The sequence below is a fragment of the Drosophila erecta genome, unplaced genomic scaffold, assembly GCF_003286155.1.
Source record: "Drosophila erecta strain 14021-0224.00,06,07 unplaced genomic scaffold, DereRS2 tig00000126-arrow-pilon, whole genome shotgun sequence".
NCBI classification, from domain to species: domain Eukaryota; kingdom Metazoa; phylum Arthropoda; class Insecta; order Diptera; family Drosophilidae; genus Drosophila; species Drosophila erecta.
The window spans coordinates 8,848,660-8,866,828 of record NW_020825209.1 but is presented as its reverse complement, the minus strand read 5'-3'; the positions used below and the strand labels follow the sequence as shown (position 1 = coordinate 8,866,828).

At 40.8% G+C, this 18,169-nt stretch overlaps 4 protein-coding genes across 12 annotated transcripts; 1 reads left to right on the top strand and 3 right to left on the bottom strand.

Annotated features, from left to right (window-relative positions):
- Positions 1-1,415: 1,415 nt before the first annotated feature.
- Positions 1,416-9,137, bottom strand: LOC6550602 (clathrin heavy chain). 7 transcript variants are annotated; one of them, XM_026982349.1, is made up of 7 exons: positions 8,834-9,137; positions 7,697-7,943; positions 7,009-7,216; positions 2,426-6,727; positions 2,191-2,357; positions 2,001-2,087; positions 1,416-1,941 (listed from the first exon to the last, which is right to left on the bottom strand). In XM_026982349.1, exons 2-7 carry the CDS (start codon positions 7,736-7,738, stop codon positions 1,711-1,713), a joined length of 5,037 nt encoding a protein of 1,678 aa, XP_026838150.1. In that variant the 5' UTR covers positions 7,739-7,943; positions 8,834-9,137; the 3' UTR covers positions 1,416-1,710. The 7 variants fall into 7 exon arrangements, with proteins under 7 accessions (XP_026838150.1, XP_015011276.1, XP_015011275.1 ...); XM_015155790.2 differs by having other exon boundaries at positions 8,892-9,136; XM_015155789.2 differs by having other exon boundaries at positions 8,930-9,136.
- Positions 9,138-9,906: 769 nt separating this feature from the next.
- On the bottom strand, positions 9,907-12,331 carry LOC6550601 (probable arginine--tRNA ligase, cytoplasmic). Its single transcript, XM_001977987.3, has 5 exons — positions 12,171-12,331; positions 11,983-12,111; positions 11,578-11,921; positions 11,190-11,519; positions 9,907-11,126 (listed from the first exon to the last, which is right to left on the bottom strand). The coding sequence occupies exons 1-5, from the start codon at positions 12,210-12,212 to the stop codon at positions 9,977-9,979; spliced, it is 1,995 nt and encodes a 664-aa protein (XP_001978023.1). The 5' UTR covers positions 12,213-12,331; the 3' UTR covers positions 9,907-9,976.
- A 243-nt stretch (positions 12,332-12,574) lies between these two features.
- On the top strand, positions 12,575-15,923 carry LOC6550600 (leucine-rich repeat flightless-interacting protein 2). 3 transcript variants are annotated; one of them, XM_015155210.2, is made up of 7 exons: positions 12,575-12,673; positions 13,512-13,653; positions 13,880-14,164; positions 14,222-14,585; positions 14,644-14,802; positions 15,169-15,353; positions 15,420-15,923. In XM_015155210.2, the coding sequence occupies exons 2-7, from the start codon at positions 13,567-13,569 to the stop codon at positions 15,528-15,530; spliced, it is 1,191 nt and encodes a 396-aa protein (XP_015010696.1). In that variant the 5' UTR covers positions 12,575-12,673; positions 13,512-13,566; the 3' UTR covers positions 15,531-15,923. The 3 variants fall into 3 exon arrangements, with proteins under 3 accessions (XP_015010696.1, XP_026837497.1, XP_026837498.1); XM_026981696.1 differs by having other exon boundaries at positions 12,586-12,673; positions 13,547-13,653; XM_026981697.1 differs by having other exon boundaries at positions 12,588-12,650.
- Positions 15,924-16,060: 137 nt separating this feature from the next.
- Positions 16,061-17,459, bottom strand: LOC6550696 (protein stunted). The gene is made up of 3 exons (XM_001977985.3): positions 17,307-17,459; positions 17,056-17,186; positions 16,061-16,201 (listed from the first exon to the last, which is right to left on the bottom strand). Exons 1-3 carry the CDS (start codon positions 17,333-17,335, stop codon positions 16,176-16,178), a joined length of 186 nt encoding a protein of 61 aa, XP_001978021.1. The 5' UTR covers positions 17,336-17,459; the 3' UTR covers positions 16,061-16,175.
- Between the last annotated feature and the right edge of the window lie 710 nt (positions 17,460-18,169).

The following is an 18,169-nucleotide window of genomic DNA, read 5'->3' as shown; positions in this document are numbered from 1 at the left end:
TCGAACACATCAAATGTCCAAAATTGTAAGAAATTATACATAAATGCAGAAGAAATAACATACAGATTTATTTTCCGATCTAAATAAAAAGGTAAAGATAACTAAAATGTATTCTGAATGTAAAACAGCCTAATTAAAATTATCTAATTAGTAATAATATGATTACACATATATATTTACCAAATAATATAACATATTTATGCTCTAAAGTACATACGACTACAACAAATACGCATTTTTTGATTTTTTGTTCGTAGATAAGATAAGTTAATGTGAAAAGAATAACATGATTGCATACTAAAAAGTTCCACAACAATGACAGTTGAATTTTATTTCGAGAGATAAGAAAACCAGCAACAAAAATATTTTAAAGCTATAGACTTAAAAATATTATTATTAAAGATCACTAATGAATATGGTTGGCAAATATAGGTGGAGAGTAAATATAATAAATTCAAATTTAACCGAAAGTCTTTGATTTCAAAATTGTAGCTGCCGAATAAGTTCAATTAAACAATATAATTTGAATCAGAGATGTAATATTACAAAACAAATATCTTTCTTGTCATGGATACGAAATTCGAAGAATTCTGAAAAAGCAGCAAGAATTATTGGTTTTAATATTTTAACTTGGATTGCATTCTTGTATTTATGCCTACACATATACAATATTGTGCAGAAGAGGCAAAAATTGACACGTCATGAGGAAAAAATTCGCACCCTATAATTTACTTTTTGGAGATGGATCAATTTGTTTTCAGGAAAACTCGTTTATAACTGGAACAAAAGACAACTTACCGTGTTTACTTTCGTTATATTGGCCAACTCAAAAGCTTGATAATCCTGATACTGGAGCAATTCGAACGTTGATTGCAGTTAAGCAAAAAATCAGCTTAAACGATGAATCAATCAACTGCACACCCATCAATCGTGCTTGTGAGTCAAAATGTCCAGTTCTCACCATGTAGCATTTCACAAACAGCTTCAATTATGCGGAGAACAGGAGTTTATGCGTATACATATGCGGCTCTTTTAAACATTCAATAAGCTACATCTCAACAAGAACCGAAACTTTATCCGGTTCACAATATTGTAAATCTAAAACGATTAACGGTTTTACAATCACAAAAACCACCAATTGACAAAAAAAAAACCGTAAAACAAGTTTTTTTTAGTAAGACAAAGCGCTTTTAACGTTTTTTAAAAATGACAAACAGTAAATGGTCGAGATATTTTGTAAATTTCCTTCATTTAACTCCATGAAACTTTCGAGAAAATGATCTTCCCCTCATGCCCTATGCTTTTCAGTCCTAAAGCAAAATTCAATTTGGTTTTCGAGTTATCTTACTAAAACTAAAAGAAACCAACCTTTCGAAACCCTCAATACTTTAACCGACTGACAATAACATAGTTAATTATGATAAAAAGTAATATATTCTGTTATATTTGAATAAAGAGTGCTGTAATTATCAAAACATATAATCAATTTTTAACTGTCTACAACAAACCAAAAGTTTGATTGTTAATTGCATTGCTTTAATTTAATGATGTTCGAAGTTATATTACTGTGTTGTTGTTGTTGTTTCGTTTTGGTAATTTTTGGCGCACATGCAATTAATAGGTTATTTTTCTTATTTTATTGGTATTCCTTTAATGCTGATACATTTGTTTTTAATGTTGTTTTGATGCTTTCTTCATCGGGTGCAAATCCTACAAGTAGGGATAGCCCATGTTGCGTCCTGCTGCCGCTGTTACCGTTGCTGCACCGGGTGGATAATTCTGTGCATATTGTGGAGGTATTCCCATTGCTGGGCCAGCGGTGATCATCAGTTGGGGCTCCATCTGAATAATGTTTTTGTGCTCAGTTGAGTCGTCCTCCTTCTCGCGCTGAGCTTCGTTTAACTCCAGTTTGTCCACCTTTGTTGTGTATTCCCGCAGAACCTAGATAATATACACCAAATTAATATGGCATCAGTAGCTATGCAATGAAATGGATGTACCTGGATTAAATAGGGCATGGCAAAGTCCACGATTTTATGTTTCCAGGCCAACTCCAAAATGACATCAGGGCGCAGCAAGTCGTAGCACTGTAAATTCATACAGATATATTAATGAAAGAGCTCATCTTTCACATTTTTCGGACACTGCTGTGGCTTTAATTGAATTATCATTCATTATTCTTCGACCCACCTGATAAAGACAAGCTGCAAAACAATCGTAAGCGTCACGTTCTAGGAACCAACCCAACAACTCCTCGGCAATATCTTGCTTGCAAGATTCGGCGGCGTACTCCATAGCATCCTTGTAGAGTTTGTCCTTTTTGCAGAGCTCAACGCTCTGTTTCCAGCGGTTATTTCCTAGGATAATAATGAACATTTTTGTCAGTTTTTATTGTGCAAATATACACCAAATATGGTCAACTCACCCTTGTACAAGTAGGCGGCAATCCTACGGAATTCGGTAAGTTCGTGCTTTTCAAGTTTCTGTGCCAACGCAATGTTATCAAAGTTGTCAAATCCATCGATCGAGTTGCGCAGACCCTGGTAGTCCTCCTCGTCTATTAAGAGTCCGTTCAGGGCTTCGTTAATTGCCTTGTTATTGAGAGATTGGACTGAACGCAGATAAGGCTTGACGAGGGGCAAATAGCCGGTCTTGGAGAAGTAACTAACAGCACGAGTGTGATCCATTCTGGGTGCCAGCACGAGGAGCATATCGTTCAACAGCAGAGGCTTGAAGTCCAAATAGAATTCGATGGCCTTGTAGTACAACTCAATGTTGGCCACCTTGGTGATGATGTCCTTGAAGTGGCCCTCACGCCACGCCTCCGTGGGATGGGCCATCATGGCCAGGACAGCGTTGTCGTACTCCTCGTACTTGTCATACAGGAATACCAGCTCCGACCACAAGTGAGCCGATTCAGCGGCACGCAGAACTTTTGGAATGTTAACGCGAGACCAGAACAGCTCCAAGTGCTCTCGCATTTTGGAAGGTTTGAATTTTGAATAAAGTATAGCTAATTCGGTGAACATTCCCATGTGCGCACGTTCCAGTCCCAAAGCCGACTCGAGTAGCGCAATCAATTCATCGAAATATCCCCGGTTCTGATAGTAATTAATCAGATCCTCCAGCTCATCGGCATGCACCACAATGTGCAGACCACACATCTGAGCTAGCCTAAACTCCTCGGCGTCCACGCAGGCGAAACACACCTCCTTCCATGTGCGCGTTGAGTTGGCTTTCCGCGCCGAGTCCACGGCCCCTTGGAACTCCTTCAAGTAGACCAAAGTAATGGCCAGACGAGCAAAGTTGCTCACATTGTTGTACAGAAGCTTCGCTGCATCGTACATGCCGTCGCTGAAGCAACGGTTGCCAATCTTCTGGATATCGGCATGGTTGGGACCCGAAATGAACTCCTCCAGATCGGCCAGACGTCCAGTGCGAGCATAGGCATAAATCAATTCGCTCTCGATGTAAGATTCGCGTGCCTTCTTGCGTGCCATTTGCAGATAGCGAACGAGGTCATCCCACGACTCCACCTTGCTGGCCACATCGACGACATCGACGTAGGCGCTCGGATCATCAGCCTTGATGTACGAATCGATAGCCTCCTTGACCAAACCCTGCTGCAGTTGGGCCTTGGCCAGCTGCGACCAAACGGCCGGCTCATTGCACCGCTCGGCGAACTCGTTGGCCCGCTCCAGGTTGTTCACTTGATCGATGAGCACCTGAATGGCCGATGTGTTCACATCGAACTTCTTGAAGATGGCAAAGGCTTCTTCGTACAACTGATTACTGATCGCAATGTTCGCGATATCCGGAGCATCGTAGTTCTCCAGCCTGTTGATGTAGTCCATTACTCGGGTGCGATCAGCCTTGATGGCTGTAAGAATAAGCAAGTTCTGCAGATTGCGATGGTCGCTAAAGACGGACGAGTCCAGAATAATCTTCTCTAGAAGTTCGATGAGCTCATTGGGCAAATCGGCGGTCATGAATGCCTTGACCGTTACAGAGATGTCATCGGGATCCTGGGTCTCGGACAAAGCCGTCTGCACCACCTGATCGATCAACTGGCGCTTGTAGGGATTGCTCTCCGAAAGGACCTCAGCCCAGAGTTCGGCGTCGCGCCGACCAACCAAATAGCGTGCTTCGCTTTTGAACAGTGAGTTCTCGTTGCAAACGGCGATCAGCTCGCGATCGCACAATCCACGCTCGTAGGCAACACACGCCAAATGGGGATCCCGCTTCTCGCAGTAGCGACCGACCACACGGCTATCGTAGTACTGATTCTCCTTAAGATATCTCTCGGGATTGTTGTTCGAGTCAATGTAGATCTTGGCCAAGGCATTGTGGGTGGCTGGCTCAACGCAGCCCTCGTGAACTCGGGACTCCAGCCAGGGAAGGAGGAGCTTGAGACGGTTGCGCTTCTCGACCTCTTCGACGAGCTCGTCGGTTGAGAATTGTCCCTTGACAACAAGAATTAGATTTTTGATTATATCCTCACTACAATCAACATCAAGAAGTCCACCCACAACAACAGGCAAGCGGGATGGATTCACTTTCTGCACATAAATTTCGATGTACTTCTGCAGATTGTTACGATACAGATAAAGCACTAAGTCGTGCACAAAATCGAAACGATCACAAACAATAATTAAAGGTAACTGATCCGTCAGCTTGGCCTCCTTCAAGAAGTTCTTCACCCGTTCGGGATTGTAGCAGTTCGATTCGCGGCAAATGCGCTCCACCTCCTTAATCTGATTAGTCTTGCAGGCCGCCTGAATGTATTTGAAGTGCACTTCTGGATCCTGTGAGAAGTTGACAATGCTGCTCAGGAAGTAGAACAGTCCGTCGTAGCTCTTGAAACCTTCGAACAGGTCAATCAGTGCCTTGTTGGTCAGCTGTTCGTGGTACTTGGTGGCAATCTGCACACAGATCTGCAAGTTCTGACGCAAATTCGCCGTAAGCATTGCCTTCAGACATTCCAGTGAGTCCTCCACCGACAGAGTGCCGAAGAAACTGACCAGCCATTCGGCGTTCAGCATATGCGTGTGCACCACGGCCCGCTTAATGTCATACAGATCCGTGTAGTGCTCGAGGGCGCGCTGGAGCAGTCCTGCCTTCTCGCACAGCTGGGCAATGTGTGCCCGATCGTAGTGGGTGAACATAGCGTTGCCCAGGATGGCGTCGGCCACCTGCGGAGCAGACATCAGATTCATTTCCAGCAGGCGCGTCTGGAGGGCACCCTCAGCGGGTCGGTTATGCTTGAGGGCGTCCAGCAGGAATGCAGTGCACTGCTGCACCATGGAGTGCTCCATGAAGATGTCCACAATCTGATTGATGTCCGCCAGGGGCTCTTCCTCGGCCACCAACATGGAGGCGAAACCAGCTCCCTGCTCCGGGTTGCTTCGCATCACGGAGCGCAGCAGGAAAACGTAATCGGGCGTATAGTTGACTTTCTTGGCGTAGAGAACAATCTTCTGGAATTGTCCGGTCTCAGCAAAACATTGGATAACCTTGTTGGGAACGTTTGCACGTAGATAGATGGAGAGGGCAAGCGTAAGATCGGAGGCCTTTACCAGATCTCCCAACTCCTCGCTGCACTCCAGCTTCTCCTCCTTCAGCCACTTCTCGCACAACTGTTTCTTGCCCTGCAGCAAGACTGGTCGGCACAGCTCCAGGGACTCGAACTTGTTCAGCTTGCCCTGGTCCAGGAGAATGCCAAAGTATTGCAGCAGCGGCGGAGTCGTGGACCCAGCTGGTGTCTGCACCTGTTGGAAACGCTGGATCGTCTGTGGCGTCCGCAGAATGGCCTTGGGTGCCAGGGCCGCAACTTTAGCCGCCTCGGCATACTGGCCGGCTGTAAAGAGCTTGTTGAACTTTCGCACAAAGAGATCTTCGGCGCCGGCCAAATTGTTGCGCACAGCCATGCGAAGGGCCAAATCGGGATTCTGCAGAACAGTGTTGATGTAGGGAATGATCTGCTCCTCGTCGACGGTCACGGAAAGGACCTGTCCCTTGCGATTGACGCCAATGATGCCACCACTTGCCTCATGCGGTGCGGTAACAAAGATCGTATCGGCCGATATACGATTCATGTATATGCACGTGGCCGTCTCCATGTCATACAGATGTATGTATCCATACTTGGTTATCAAGTAAATGGTGTCGTACTTCGCAGAGACTTGCATTGCCACTGGGAAATCATTTTGTGCTTCCGGCGGAAAGAAGACATCGACAGCCTTCTTGGCAAACGGCTGATTGCCGTTCGGCGGAGCACCAACTTCGATAATATGAAGCTTGCCCCCAGTGGCCGTGCGCACAGCAAAGCAGAACAGAGTGGTTGGCTCTTTGTTGGCATCGATTTTGAACGTGGCAAAGCTGGCCGCGTGCCCCTCGATGGCCTGAGAGACCTTGCGCTCCACCGAATACAACTGCATGGCACCGGCAACGCGACTCGGCAGAGCCGAAATGCCGACCAGGAGAAGCCACTGCTGGGAGGCATTGCAGCGGTAGTTGATGATTTGACACCCGTTCAGCGATGAATGCCGGTCAAACATCTTCTGCGGCATCGAATCGCCTTCCATGGACCAATGGAACACACTCGTTTCTGTGACCAGAGCTAGCGTGTTGAGGGAGATCCACTTCCAGAACACCACATCCTCGTTCATGGTATGAGCCTTCATTTTCGACTTCATCTCAATGTTGAAGATCTGCAACGTCTTTTGCGCTAAAAGAAACATTCGAAAGTTACACATATTCGAAAATGCATTCTCCCAGCCGATCGAAAATCAGTGCAAATCCATTCTTCTCTAAACAGGAACTCAAGGAATTCAGGAAGTTGGAGTTTAACGGACGTTTAAAGATTTTTAGAGCGTTATCTTAGGGACACGTAGTCACAAGCAGACCTGTTTACAAGTCCATTATATACCCTTTACTTTACTATTACTTTAATCTAAAATCTGATCCGCTTCGGGCATTTTGATCGACTGGACCTTCGGGTTGATTTACCTTTGAGTGCAATGACCTTGCTAGCTGGATTCATGATAGCCGAATCCGCTGAGATGGGACGCCGCGTGGGATTGGTGGCGTCGTTCATGTCAATGATGACCACTTGGGCGGTATCATTCACCTTCTCCCGCACGCAAATAAACTTATCCGATTCCATCGTAAGCGTGCTAAATGAAAATGAATTGGCGTTGATCCCGACATTTGTGAGCTGTGCAAAGTGGAGATTGAAAATGTGTGTTAATTAATAAATTGAAAATCATAGCATACGCACTCATACGACTTTGTAAGTCTGATTTATTCATTATTGAAGTGTCCTAGATTGACCTACATTTACTATTAGAAAAGGGAAATATTTTACTCTAGTTTAGATACAAATTTATCTAAATTTTTAGTCTAGATAAACGTTCGAATTATAACTATTTCTATTGAAAATACAGTGTCCGCAAATGGAATTTAAGGTATATTAAATCTAGAGACTTGAAATAGAGGGTATGGCATAGTAGAAACTCGACCTAAGCTCCAATTTCTTATGTTTACATGTTCATTTAGAGTTGGAAACCGTGAAATTTCCACAAGAAAATGTAGGGCAGCTCACGAATCGGATGTAATGGGAGGTATTCGTGGCATATTGGTGGATTGTACGTAGATATTTAATGATAGTAGATTCAAAATATTTAATATTACTCACCTGTAAATGCTCCTGAAAGCGGATGGGCAGTGGTTGCGTCATCTTGACTACTACAGTGAGGTCTAGTTATTAACAGACCTTTACAACGTAAATATATCTCTGCGAAAACAATGCCTATACTATGTTTTCTTGAATTGCACACTTTGTAACAGTTTTTATTTGATTTGTTTCGAGGGTTTGTTGTTTAATTGTGTTCGATATTTGTCGGTTTCTTGTTCAAGATTCGGTTTCCATTGGAACGTTTTAGCTGCACGAAAAACAAATAAACATGGATAAACATGTAGTAATGAACTAATGGAGCACTGATGCGGCAAGAATGAGGAAAATTCCAATTGTGGGCGTTATTTTATTGTTGATAGAAAGTGACAGCGTCACCGGATGAAAAAATGAAAGATAAAAGCCTATATGTACATACATTTGTACATATGGATGTGAACGCCCTTAAAATAAAACACCGAATATCTTATTGTATGGCCAATTGCTTTTGTGCAACAAAATATATAGACGAACTTATTTCCTACGATTAATCCTTTGTATCGGTATTTTTTTCTCGATTTCTTTCGTTTCTGCACTTGCCGTGTGGACGGGAAAATTACCAGCACTTTATTTTATTTGAGGTGAGCGAGGGAGAGAGAGAGAGAGCACTGGAGAGAGCGAGAGCGAATTGAGACTCGCGAGAGAGTTTGAAAAGAAAAGAGGCAGCATTATCATCAAAAATCGCTGCTCACCACAGAAAAAGTCAGCCATGTTGAGTTGCGCTTTGAACAATTAGTCACTGACTAATACATGTACAGCGATTTTGCTTTTGTTTTCCCCCTCCCCATGTATGTGTATGTGCATGAAAATCAAAAATCGAATTTAAATGTCACTGCTTTGCGCCTGATAACAATGGGACAATGCCAGGAAATTTACGAAATTCAGCGTATATACATCCAATTGAGTAGCGGTACTTCCCAATTCACACACACCCACACACACACACACACATGCACATGAGCGCGCACACTTGCAGTGCCGCAATATGCCACATAAACAAGAACATAATTAGATAAACGGTAAATTATTCGGATGCTTTTACATCAAATAAACAAGATTTGTATGTATATATTGCATTTGCAAGCGCGCACACACACGCACTTTCGCACTTCACATTTTTTCCCAATGAATTGAAAAGATTTGCTGCCCGTATGCTTACTGCAATTTAATAATGATTTATGCTATGTAAAATCATACTCGAAAAAAAACACGTCGATTTGTTGCTTGACGGGCACACACACTGAAGACAATCTGAGCTCTTATCAAGCTCTAACAAATGTAGTTTATTTTTTTTGTTTGACTAAATACTGACTGCAAGACAAGGTAGAGGTGTGAAAGTTATACAATTAATGCCGATATATACGGCAAATATGCAATTGCGTGGAGTGAAAAAACATCGATACCACATTCATCGCTCAAATCGATATTTCTATCGCACGATCTCACTTTTACACGTTATTTGTTCTTAATATTGTAATATAGTTGGTGCTTGAGTTACTGTAATAAGACTTTGTTAAGAACAACAAATTACATATCTCTATATCTCTATCTTTAATTTTAACGATAAGTTAATATTGAGATCATAATACATACGTGTGGGTAACAGGTGCTATCGAGTGATCCAATTGGATATTGTTTCTTATTGGAAAAGCGTTATTCGATTTTTTAGAACAATTCTGTTTGGATACTGAATTTGTATTTTTTTAATTTAATGCGATGACAGGTGATTTTTATAATTCAAAAACACACTACTTTTCACTTAAATTTGCTGATATAGATAGACATTTTTTTACCTGTTCATACCAGTTGGTGTTATCGATAATTTGTAAGATCCTAATGGCAAATAAAAAAAATCAATATTTTGAGAGCGAAAAATAATATATAAATTTATAATATATTTATATAATATAAAATATTTATATAATATAATATATTTATATAATATAATATAATATATAATATATTTATAATATTATAATAATAATAAATAATATTTTGATGAGGTAACAATAGTGTATAAATTATTTTAATTTGTGTTAACTAATAATATATTTTAATTCGAAATATTTTGATAGATATCTTTTGGCGCTGTTAAGCTTTTCGTATAATAAAATGAATAAATTTAAATATAAGACCAATTCAAAAAAGCCAAAATAAAACTTCCAAATCATTTGAAGTTATAAAATGTATATTTTATAAATTTTTCATTTTATTTGTGTATATATGATGTCAGTAGAAAACCTTTTACATTTTTGACACTGGTTTAAGGCCTAGTATATAAAAGCATTGGCGCAACACGGCCGCAGTTGCCTCGCACAGTAGAATGCGACTATGATTTACCGCGATAATGTCGCCTTGTTTGTTCTTTTCAATACAATAACAAGAGTCATAAAATTCGGTGAACACTGTGCACACCTCGAAGCAGAATTCGCACAGGAAGTGCAGGAAGAGTTCCTTTGAGCACTTGATGAGTATGTCGTGGAGTTTCAAAAGAGTCTTTGCTAGTTTCCATTCCTTTTCGTGGGCCAACACAATGTTGGTCTTCTTCAGTATTTCAGGCAGATTGGAGAAGTCTTCTCCACAGTTTCGTGCAATGGAGCAAATACGTGTATAGGTGTAAAGCAAGTATACTGCAGTATTGCCGCGATCCTCCAGCATCTTATCGAACGAAAATATATAGTCGCTGATACGGTTGTGACATAAATCCGAATACTTAATGCATCCGTATGCCAGCGACTCTTGGGCGTCCTTCAGTTCTTGTGGTGTGAGGACCTTATCGCGCCCACGACTTTCCAATTGCAGCAGTGATCGCTTCAATCCCTCGTCCAGCAAATCGGCCAGCTTAACCGTATCACCCGATCGAGTCTTAAACTTCTTGCCATCCTCACCGAGAACGACGCCAAACTGTACGTGGTCAACACGATGAGTGAGTGGATTCAGGATGGTAGATCGTTCGGCAGCTTTGAAAATGGTGTTGAAATGCGTGCTTTGTCCGGCATCGACCACGTAGATGATCCAGTCGCAAAGTTCCTCCTCCAAGCGATAACGAATGGCTGCCATATCAGAGGTGTCATAGGTAAAGCCGCCATCCGATTTCACAATTGTCAGAGGTATGCCAGTTTTCGTATCGTCTGGCCACATGATTTTGCGACCTTCATCCTCTTCCAGCAGCCCTTTTCCTCGCAAGTATTCCACAACAGACAGCATACGTGATTGATAGAACGATTCACCACGTTCCTTGATGCTAATATCTAATCGTTCGTAGATCGTTTGGAACTCCTTTCGCGACACATTGCAAATTAACTCCCAGGCCTTTATGGAGTTCGGCACACCTTTCTGCAATGAAACCACTCGACTGTAGGCACGTTTTTTGAACTCCTCATCTTCATCGAATCTGCAGGGAAGTATTATTTACCTCGAGCACATCGTAATTAGTTCGTTTTGTTAAAAGTCTTACCGTTTCTTGGACTCCTTGTAGAACAATTGCAGATCACTTATTGGGGGGCTTTCATTAAGGTAGTTGGGGAAACGATCTTCCAAATGGGCAATCAGCATGCCAAACTGTGTTCCCCAATCACCAAGGTGGTTGGTGCGGATCACATCGTGCTGCAGGAACTCCAGTAGACGGCATAACGATTCGCCAATGATGGTGGATCGCAAGTGACCGACATGCATCTGTTTGGCAATGTTGGGCGATGAAAAGTCAACCAGGACTCGCCTTTTCTTCACTTCTGGCGGCTCGACACCATAGCGCAAAAGATTGCTCAAGGCTGAAGCTGCATAATCTCTGCAAAAATAAAGATTTTTAAAGTTTGTAATGGAATTCATGTACTTGTGCTACCCACTTGCTAAGGAAAACGTTCACGAAACCAGCTCCAGCAATTTCCAACTTTTCTATGAGTGGCGATGGTGGGCAGTGTCCTTTCAACTCGGTCGCAATATCACGTGGTGCTTTACTAATGCCCTTTTCTTTAAGTTTCTTGGACAATCCCATGGCATTGTTGCACTGATAGTCGCCGAATTTCGCAGACGTACTATTAACTGGTGCAATTATAACAGGCGTATCTCTGAATTCCGGAAAAGCTGATGCAATCGCCTGACCAAAGACACTTTCCAGGTGCTCGGTGATCGAAGAGGATTCCTTGAGCTTCGGGGCGCCGCCGGCGGCATTTGATTCCTCAGCAATAGACTGCACGGAAATAAATTAACTAAATTTCTTATACTTAAACACATTGGGGTCATAAACTTACCTTCTTCAGGATAAAAAGGCGGTTCTTAAGCTTCTTATTTTCAATTTGAAGCTGAACAAGATCGACGTCCAACTGCTCACAATGTTCGGCAGTTTGTATTCTGGCGGCAAGGCCTTGGGTCTTCAGTTCCTTTAAAGCCGGCATTGTCATGTCAAAATGTTGGAGTAAAGTATCAGCTATTTGCTTACCAGTTCCCTGAGTTTCTTCAGCTCCATATTTAGCTCGGACATGTTTCCAAATTTTGACTTTTGTTGCTTCGCTGATTAATAACAACAACACAACGATGCCACATGGATGGCAAGTAGTGTGCACAAATCGCCTATCGATGACGATAACTGCAGGTGATGTCACGCATCACAGTCACTTCTTGGATGCCGTTTTTCCTACTGCCTATTTGGGTATTTCATCATTTCACAGTCAACGTGTGCAACACACATATTTATTTTTTCTGCAGCTTAAAATCATCTTTAAAAAATGTAAAGGTCGGTATAGAAAATATATGTATGGTAGGTTTTTTATAGCGCAATACAACACATCGCTAAGAAATATGTTGGCTGGGACCAGTGGGAAAAGCGCATCGGGTGCACCTAACACTTATGATTTTTATCGATGGATCGATTTTTCGACCACCACTATTATGATTAATTGTGATTGTTCTTTCGCTAAAGGTGTCTCTTAAAACTTTTTATGTGTATGTGTGTTTAATTAATTTATAGATTTTGTCACCTTTCTGTAAATACTTGATGTCTAGTGGGGGGCGCAACCTAAAGTGTTTGACGTGTGGCGCATATTATCCCCGCAAGATACATATGTGAAAACTAGGAAAAACAGATGTGTGTAACGCCGCTCCCATTAAAATTAAAACTGCAATGCAGACGGTTTTTTTGTTTTACAAATATAAATAGTGGATAAAAACATATTTACCGGGGTTGATGGACAGAAACTTCCTATTTATAAACAGGAGATAAACTAGTTTCCTTGCATCTGTGTCCCCAAATTGCCAAGTGTCGATGGGGAATTTGTAAAAGTTACAAAAAAAAAAAAAAACCATTATGCAGAGCAATGCAAAAAAAAGTTTACTTTATTTTCATCCTCTGATACGCATTTTGTCTGCATGTTCGTGTGCTTGGTGACAATGGTACTATATATATACACCGGTCTTTATATAAGTGAGTCGGCTCTGCTAGATAACAGTGTATTCCGATGATAAGTTATCCATATCATACCACACACGATCATTAATTAGGACATTCCAAAATGTTTACTAAGAAAGAGAGTATCATCGAGTTGGATACTGAAAAAGCAGCACTAGAAATGCTTTCACTAGAATCTGTAAACTATATTTGTTTATAAGTACGCGCTGGCTGCACAGGACTTTCCTTTGCAATTGATTGTTTGAGATTTAATCGCTAAAATTATCCTTGATATTACTTTGATTGGGTGCAAACATATAGGATTAATTTTAAAAATTTGAACTATATTTTTATGAATTTTTTTAGACTTTAAATTAACAAGTTGCTTCTTTTTAGCGTGCGATCGCTTGCGATTAATATATAAAATATAGTTAAATTAAGCACAGATTCAATGGAAAGTATCAGCACCACCGGTCGGCGACGGAACAACATGCGAATCAATGCCGAAGACAATGCGCTGGATCAAATTACAAAAGAGGTATGTATTTTACATCCTGAAACATATCATTGCCTTTATGGGTTTGTTTATAAAACCCTGGGATTATAGCACAACTAAAAAGTAATTCAATATTAAAATGGTTAGAATCAATTGCATTATACTTGCTTGGTGAATACACACAAGTATAGGAGCCGGAATGGGTCCCATAATTGAAACTATATCAACTACTTGAATTCCATGAAATTGAATTGTTCCTTCTTTTAAGGCGGAAGCGCGACTTGCTGCGCGTCGACAGGCGCGTGCCGAAGCCCGCGAGATTCGCATGAGGGAGCTGGAGCGGCAGCAGAAGGAGCAGGAGATCACAGCCGACCGGGTGTTCGACATGCAGAACTCCACGGCTGTGGGCAGCGAAACCCTGTCGGTGCATCCCGTGCGCCTCGCCTACGGCGGACTGTTAAACGTGACCCGTGCATCAGCATCCCGCCGCAGCAGTGAGGACTCCGTGGAGGAGGAGGGCAGAAGTTTTCGGGACTTCAAGCACGAGCTTAAGGTGGGCGCTGATATCCAATCTATCACTTCAATGTGATTCATGGTGTTTTGCTTTCAGGATGTTGAGGAGCGGTTTCGAAAAGCCATGATAACGAACGCCCAGTTGGACAACGATCGCGCCTCGCAGGCCTACGAAGTCAAGCTGCTGAAGGACAAATGTGAAATAATGGAAGAGTCGTATGCACAACTACAGCGCGAGTTCAAGGAGAAGATGCGTGACTGCAATGCACTCAAACGCAACCTGGATCGCGCCAATCTCGAGCTTAAACTAGTACAAGGGCAGTTAAACGAGCGCGACTCGTTGATCGCCGAGCAGGGCCTTCTAATCGTAGCAGTTGAAAATGCTGATGGCAGCGATGCCAAGCGAGCTCTTGTGAGTGCCGAGAATGCTAAGGTGCTGGCCTCCGTTCAGGGTTCTTTAGGTGATTATCCCTTTGCCCCTGGATGAGATCATTTCTCAATAGTTCAAGTTCTTTGCAGACGTAAGACTTAAAAAGTTCAGTGACGAAAAGCAGCGACTGCTGGCGGAGGTGCAAAAGCTTCACGAACAACTTGACGAGTATAAAAGTGATGGAATTTCCGGACGCCGCAGTCTTTCGCAAGGTTCCTTCGGCGATGAGAATGATTACGAGGCCCAACGTACGTGTACCATAATTACTTAATGCCAACTAAACTTTCAGCATGTAAAGTTCACCTAGTGATTATCCTATTATAACTAGCCTTTTGGCAGCACAACAACTAACATATTCTTGCTCAAACTTGAACGATTTTCAGAATTATTATTTTGTAGTTTTTATTATTTGATAACTTGAAGCTTGAAGCAATATATATATCATTTATATTTCCGATCGTATTGATCGGCCACATTCTCTCGCACTTTTGTGTATCTCCATATATCTAAAATTTTTTCACAATAAATTGTATATAACTATGGCAGTTTGGCACTATAGAGCTGCAACATATTTGTACTATATTATGAGCCCTTTTTCTTATATTATCCGACAGGGGAAACAAACAAAATCATTTCAGACCATAAATATAAGCTGCAAAAGGCGGAACAGGAAATCGCCAACTTACAGTCGAGCTTAGCCCGCTCAGAAACTCAAGTAATCCGATATAAAAGCACTGCAGAAGCCGCCGAAAAGGCTGAGGCAGAGCTGAAATTGGAGCGGCGCAAGCTGCAACGCGAGGTAAGTTATGGAATGCTAACCAATATGCCCAATTTATAATCTATTTACTTTGCTCTTATTTTGTAGCACCGGGAACTATTGGAGAAGTTGGAGGAAGCTGAAACGTCAAACAACCATTTGTTGAAACGCCTCGATAAGTTGAAAAACGCAAAGAGTGCCATTCTTAAGGACTTATGATCTAAGATGGGAAATGCAATCACGCCAACCATTGAAAGGTCGCACCCGATGACATAGAAAACAGTACACGACATCATCAACATACAAATGCTGCAATTAAAATAGCACTTCGGTAGCAATTTAATCGGTCTTAGTGGTAGCAAATCGATAATTTTTGAAGGATAATCCAAAATACTCTACCTTAAAAATATATATTTAAATTAAAATATGAACTAACTGGATAATAATTAACATAAATATTGTCTATATGTATATGTAAAGCGCAAATTATAAGTAACAATTAAATTGGTTCAGCATTGTGTGTATAAAATCATTCTATACAAATATGCGTTGACAAAATTGTAGTAAGAAACCTATCACTGATCCTAATTAAAAGGCTTCTGGTAAACCTGACCAATAGTTTTTGATATATAATATTCGATTGAGTCTATATTTGCATCTTTGATCTTTGCTAGAAATCCTTTTCATCAGTCGCGATCTCTCAACGGAACGCCCAATAAACGCCACATTTAAAAACATTTAAAGCCACCTTGTTTAAATAAATTACATTTATTTAATTTTATTATTTTTGATGATTTTACAACATTGCAGCATTGGCGGATCTTAGTTGTTGCTAATCATTCTCGAGGGGCCACTGAAAAGCATCTAGGATTCCGATTGGGTTTGACGCTCTGTGGGCACAAAAAATAACAATAATCAGCATGGGCTTTGGATAATAGTTTTACATCACAATGAAATAGTTAATAGTTGCTCGCTTGTAAACGTTTGGGGCGGGAACGTTGGGATATTAATTAATAAATCAACACATTGCATTTGCATGCATATCAGCTTGAAAGCGTAGTTAGAAACTTTGAAAACAAAGTTAGATACGTAAACTTTCGTTGAGTATTATGTGAACGCTGGGATAAATTGGGTTTTGTCTGCCGCGGCAGGCACTTACGCCAGTTTTTAAATTATTTAATTGACGGCAGAACACTTAAGTCCTTTCATCTGAAAAATATGTTCAAATATGACGCAATATGAAACACAAATCGAACTTCTGGAAATCTATGGAGCGTTTGTTCTAAAGGAGTTAGCAGTGTGCTTAATTTTAAATATTCTAAGCAGTTAAGATAATTTTGAGTTTATTTATTTTGAGTTGGATGGGTATTAGTGCTCTAATGTTGATGATCAGAGGTCGAAAAGATATTCTGTGTTTTTCGCAAGTAGATCAAATTTGGAATTCAAAAAAGATGATGGGAACAGTTTCTAGGCGCGACATTACGCCTATAAATAGGCAACATGTTCGGAATGAAAAAGTGGGAACACTAGTGAACCGTTCATTATTTAGTATTTCGAAACGGTGCTATTTCGAAACCTTTAAACATCGTTTGGAAACCACTTGTGGGTGACTTCGAAACATTCCGAATAATTCGTAAATGATAGCGCCCCCTTGGATTCAGAATTATCCATAAGTTACCAGTTACTTTATATAATGCCTGCTATTTGGCAGCTTAATCGACGCGCAAAATGGTATGATACGTACGAGCTGGCTTGCCATTTGCCCAGGGAGTGAACTTCACATGACTCGCGTCGCGCTTGGCGGCATCCGCACGCAGTCCCGTCTTCAAGGACTCGCGCAAAATGCGAGCGGCGATGTTGGAGTATTGGATGTAGCTGCAATCGGGAATATTTGGATTAATTATGTTATGTAATCCGGCAGGGAATGTGTGCTTAAGTTGCAACAGAAGGCTGCCGCAACACAGCTGGTGCGGCAGGCACTTATACAATGCTTACGTAATTCCGGCAGCTCTCCAGGCAGTCATTGTGATTCGTTTATTCGAAATATATTCACGCTACACAAAAATATATAAGATATTCCCTTTCAGAATCCGGTCAGTGTGGCCAACGAGTTTTTCAGATTTAATATAGAAATATACCGATTGTCGATTGTCACCCATATACCTTAAATACTATTTTAGTGTGTGTCAAGATAACGACAACGACTGGCAATGGAAGTGAAACTATAACTTCTGTTATTTAACATGCACCTGTTAGTACAACTTGTTATCGTTATCAATATCGAAATCATAATATTTGGCACGAACTTTGCACTATTTAAAAAGCTGATTTACTTAAAAAATTTTAAGTATTTTAATTTTAATTTAAAATTAAAAAATTCAAATTTATATGAGAGATATGCCTAAATGGTTTTACTCGAAAGAGCGAAGCTTGTTATATAATTATGTATATACGATTAATTTAGCAGACATTTTTCAAACTGCTTTGGATATTAGAAAGCTTTCCTAGAAAAATAAGCACAATACTTTAAACATTGTGATTATAAAGCCTTAGTAATAGTAATTAAATATGCCTGAATGCAAAATCAATATTCTCCAGACTTTGCTTCCCATCCGTTTTGAGTTCAAAGAAAATATTCAAGTAACCACCAATGCACCCAAAATAGGACAAACTTAAGGATATATTAGATTATTTATTTATCATTGACTTTAAGTTAGACTTTACAGATAATATTTTAAAACTTAACAGAAGAAAACACTTAAATTCTAATTAAATATGTATATATACAGAACAAAAATGTATTCAATATTCTTTAACGTATTAAAGAATCGATCTGACAAGTAATTGCTGATTTTATT

Coding starts and splice junctions, on each gene's coding strand:
- LOC6550696 (XM_001977985.3), bottom strand. CDS start 17,335: ATGACTGCCTGGAGAGCTGCCGGAATTAC. Junction 17,187..17,306: donor TGGAGAGCTGCCGGAATTAC/GTAAGCATTGTA, acceptor TCCCGATTGCAG/CTACATCCAATACTCCAACA. Junction 16,202..17,055: donor GGCAAATGGCAAGCCAGCTC/GTACGTATCATA, acceptor TTGTGCCCACAG/AGCGTCAAACCCAATCGGAA.
- LOC6550600 (XM_026981696.1), top strand. Junction 14,586..14,643: donor CTCCGTTCAGGGTTCTTTAG/GTGATTATCCCT, acceptor AGTTCTTTGCAG/ACGTAAGACTTAAAAAGTTC. Junction 15,354..15,419: donor GGCGCAAGCTGCAACGCGAG/GTAAGTTATGGA, acceptor CTTATTTTGTAG/CACCGGGAACTATTGGAGAA.
- LOC6550601 (XM_001977987.3), bottom strand. CDS start 12,212: ATGTCCGAGCTAAATATGGAGCTGAAGAAACTCAGGGAACTG. Junction 11,922..11,982: donor GCCTTTTTATCCTGAAGAAG/GTAAGTTTATGA, acceptor ATTTCCGTGCAG/TCTATTGCTGAGGAATCAAA. Junction 11,127..11,189: donor TACAAGGAGTCCAAGAAACG/GTAAGACTTTTA, acceptor ACTTCCCTGCAG/ATTCGATGAAGATGAGGAGT.
- LOC6550602 (XM_026982349.1), bottom strand. CDS start 7,738: ATGACGCAACCACTGCCCATCCGCTTTCAGGAGCATTTACAG. Junction 2,358..2,425: donor TGCCGCCTACTTGTACAAGG/GTGAGTTGACCA, acceptor TTATTATCCTAG/GAAATAACCGCTGGAAACAG. Junction 1,942..2,000: donor CCATGCCCTATTTAATCCAG/GTACATCCATTT, acceptor TATATTATCTAG/GTTCTGCGGGAATACACAAC.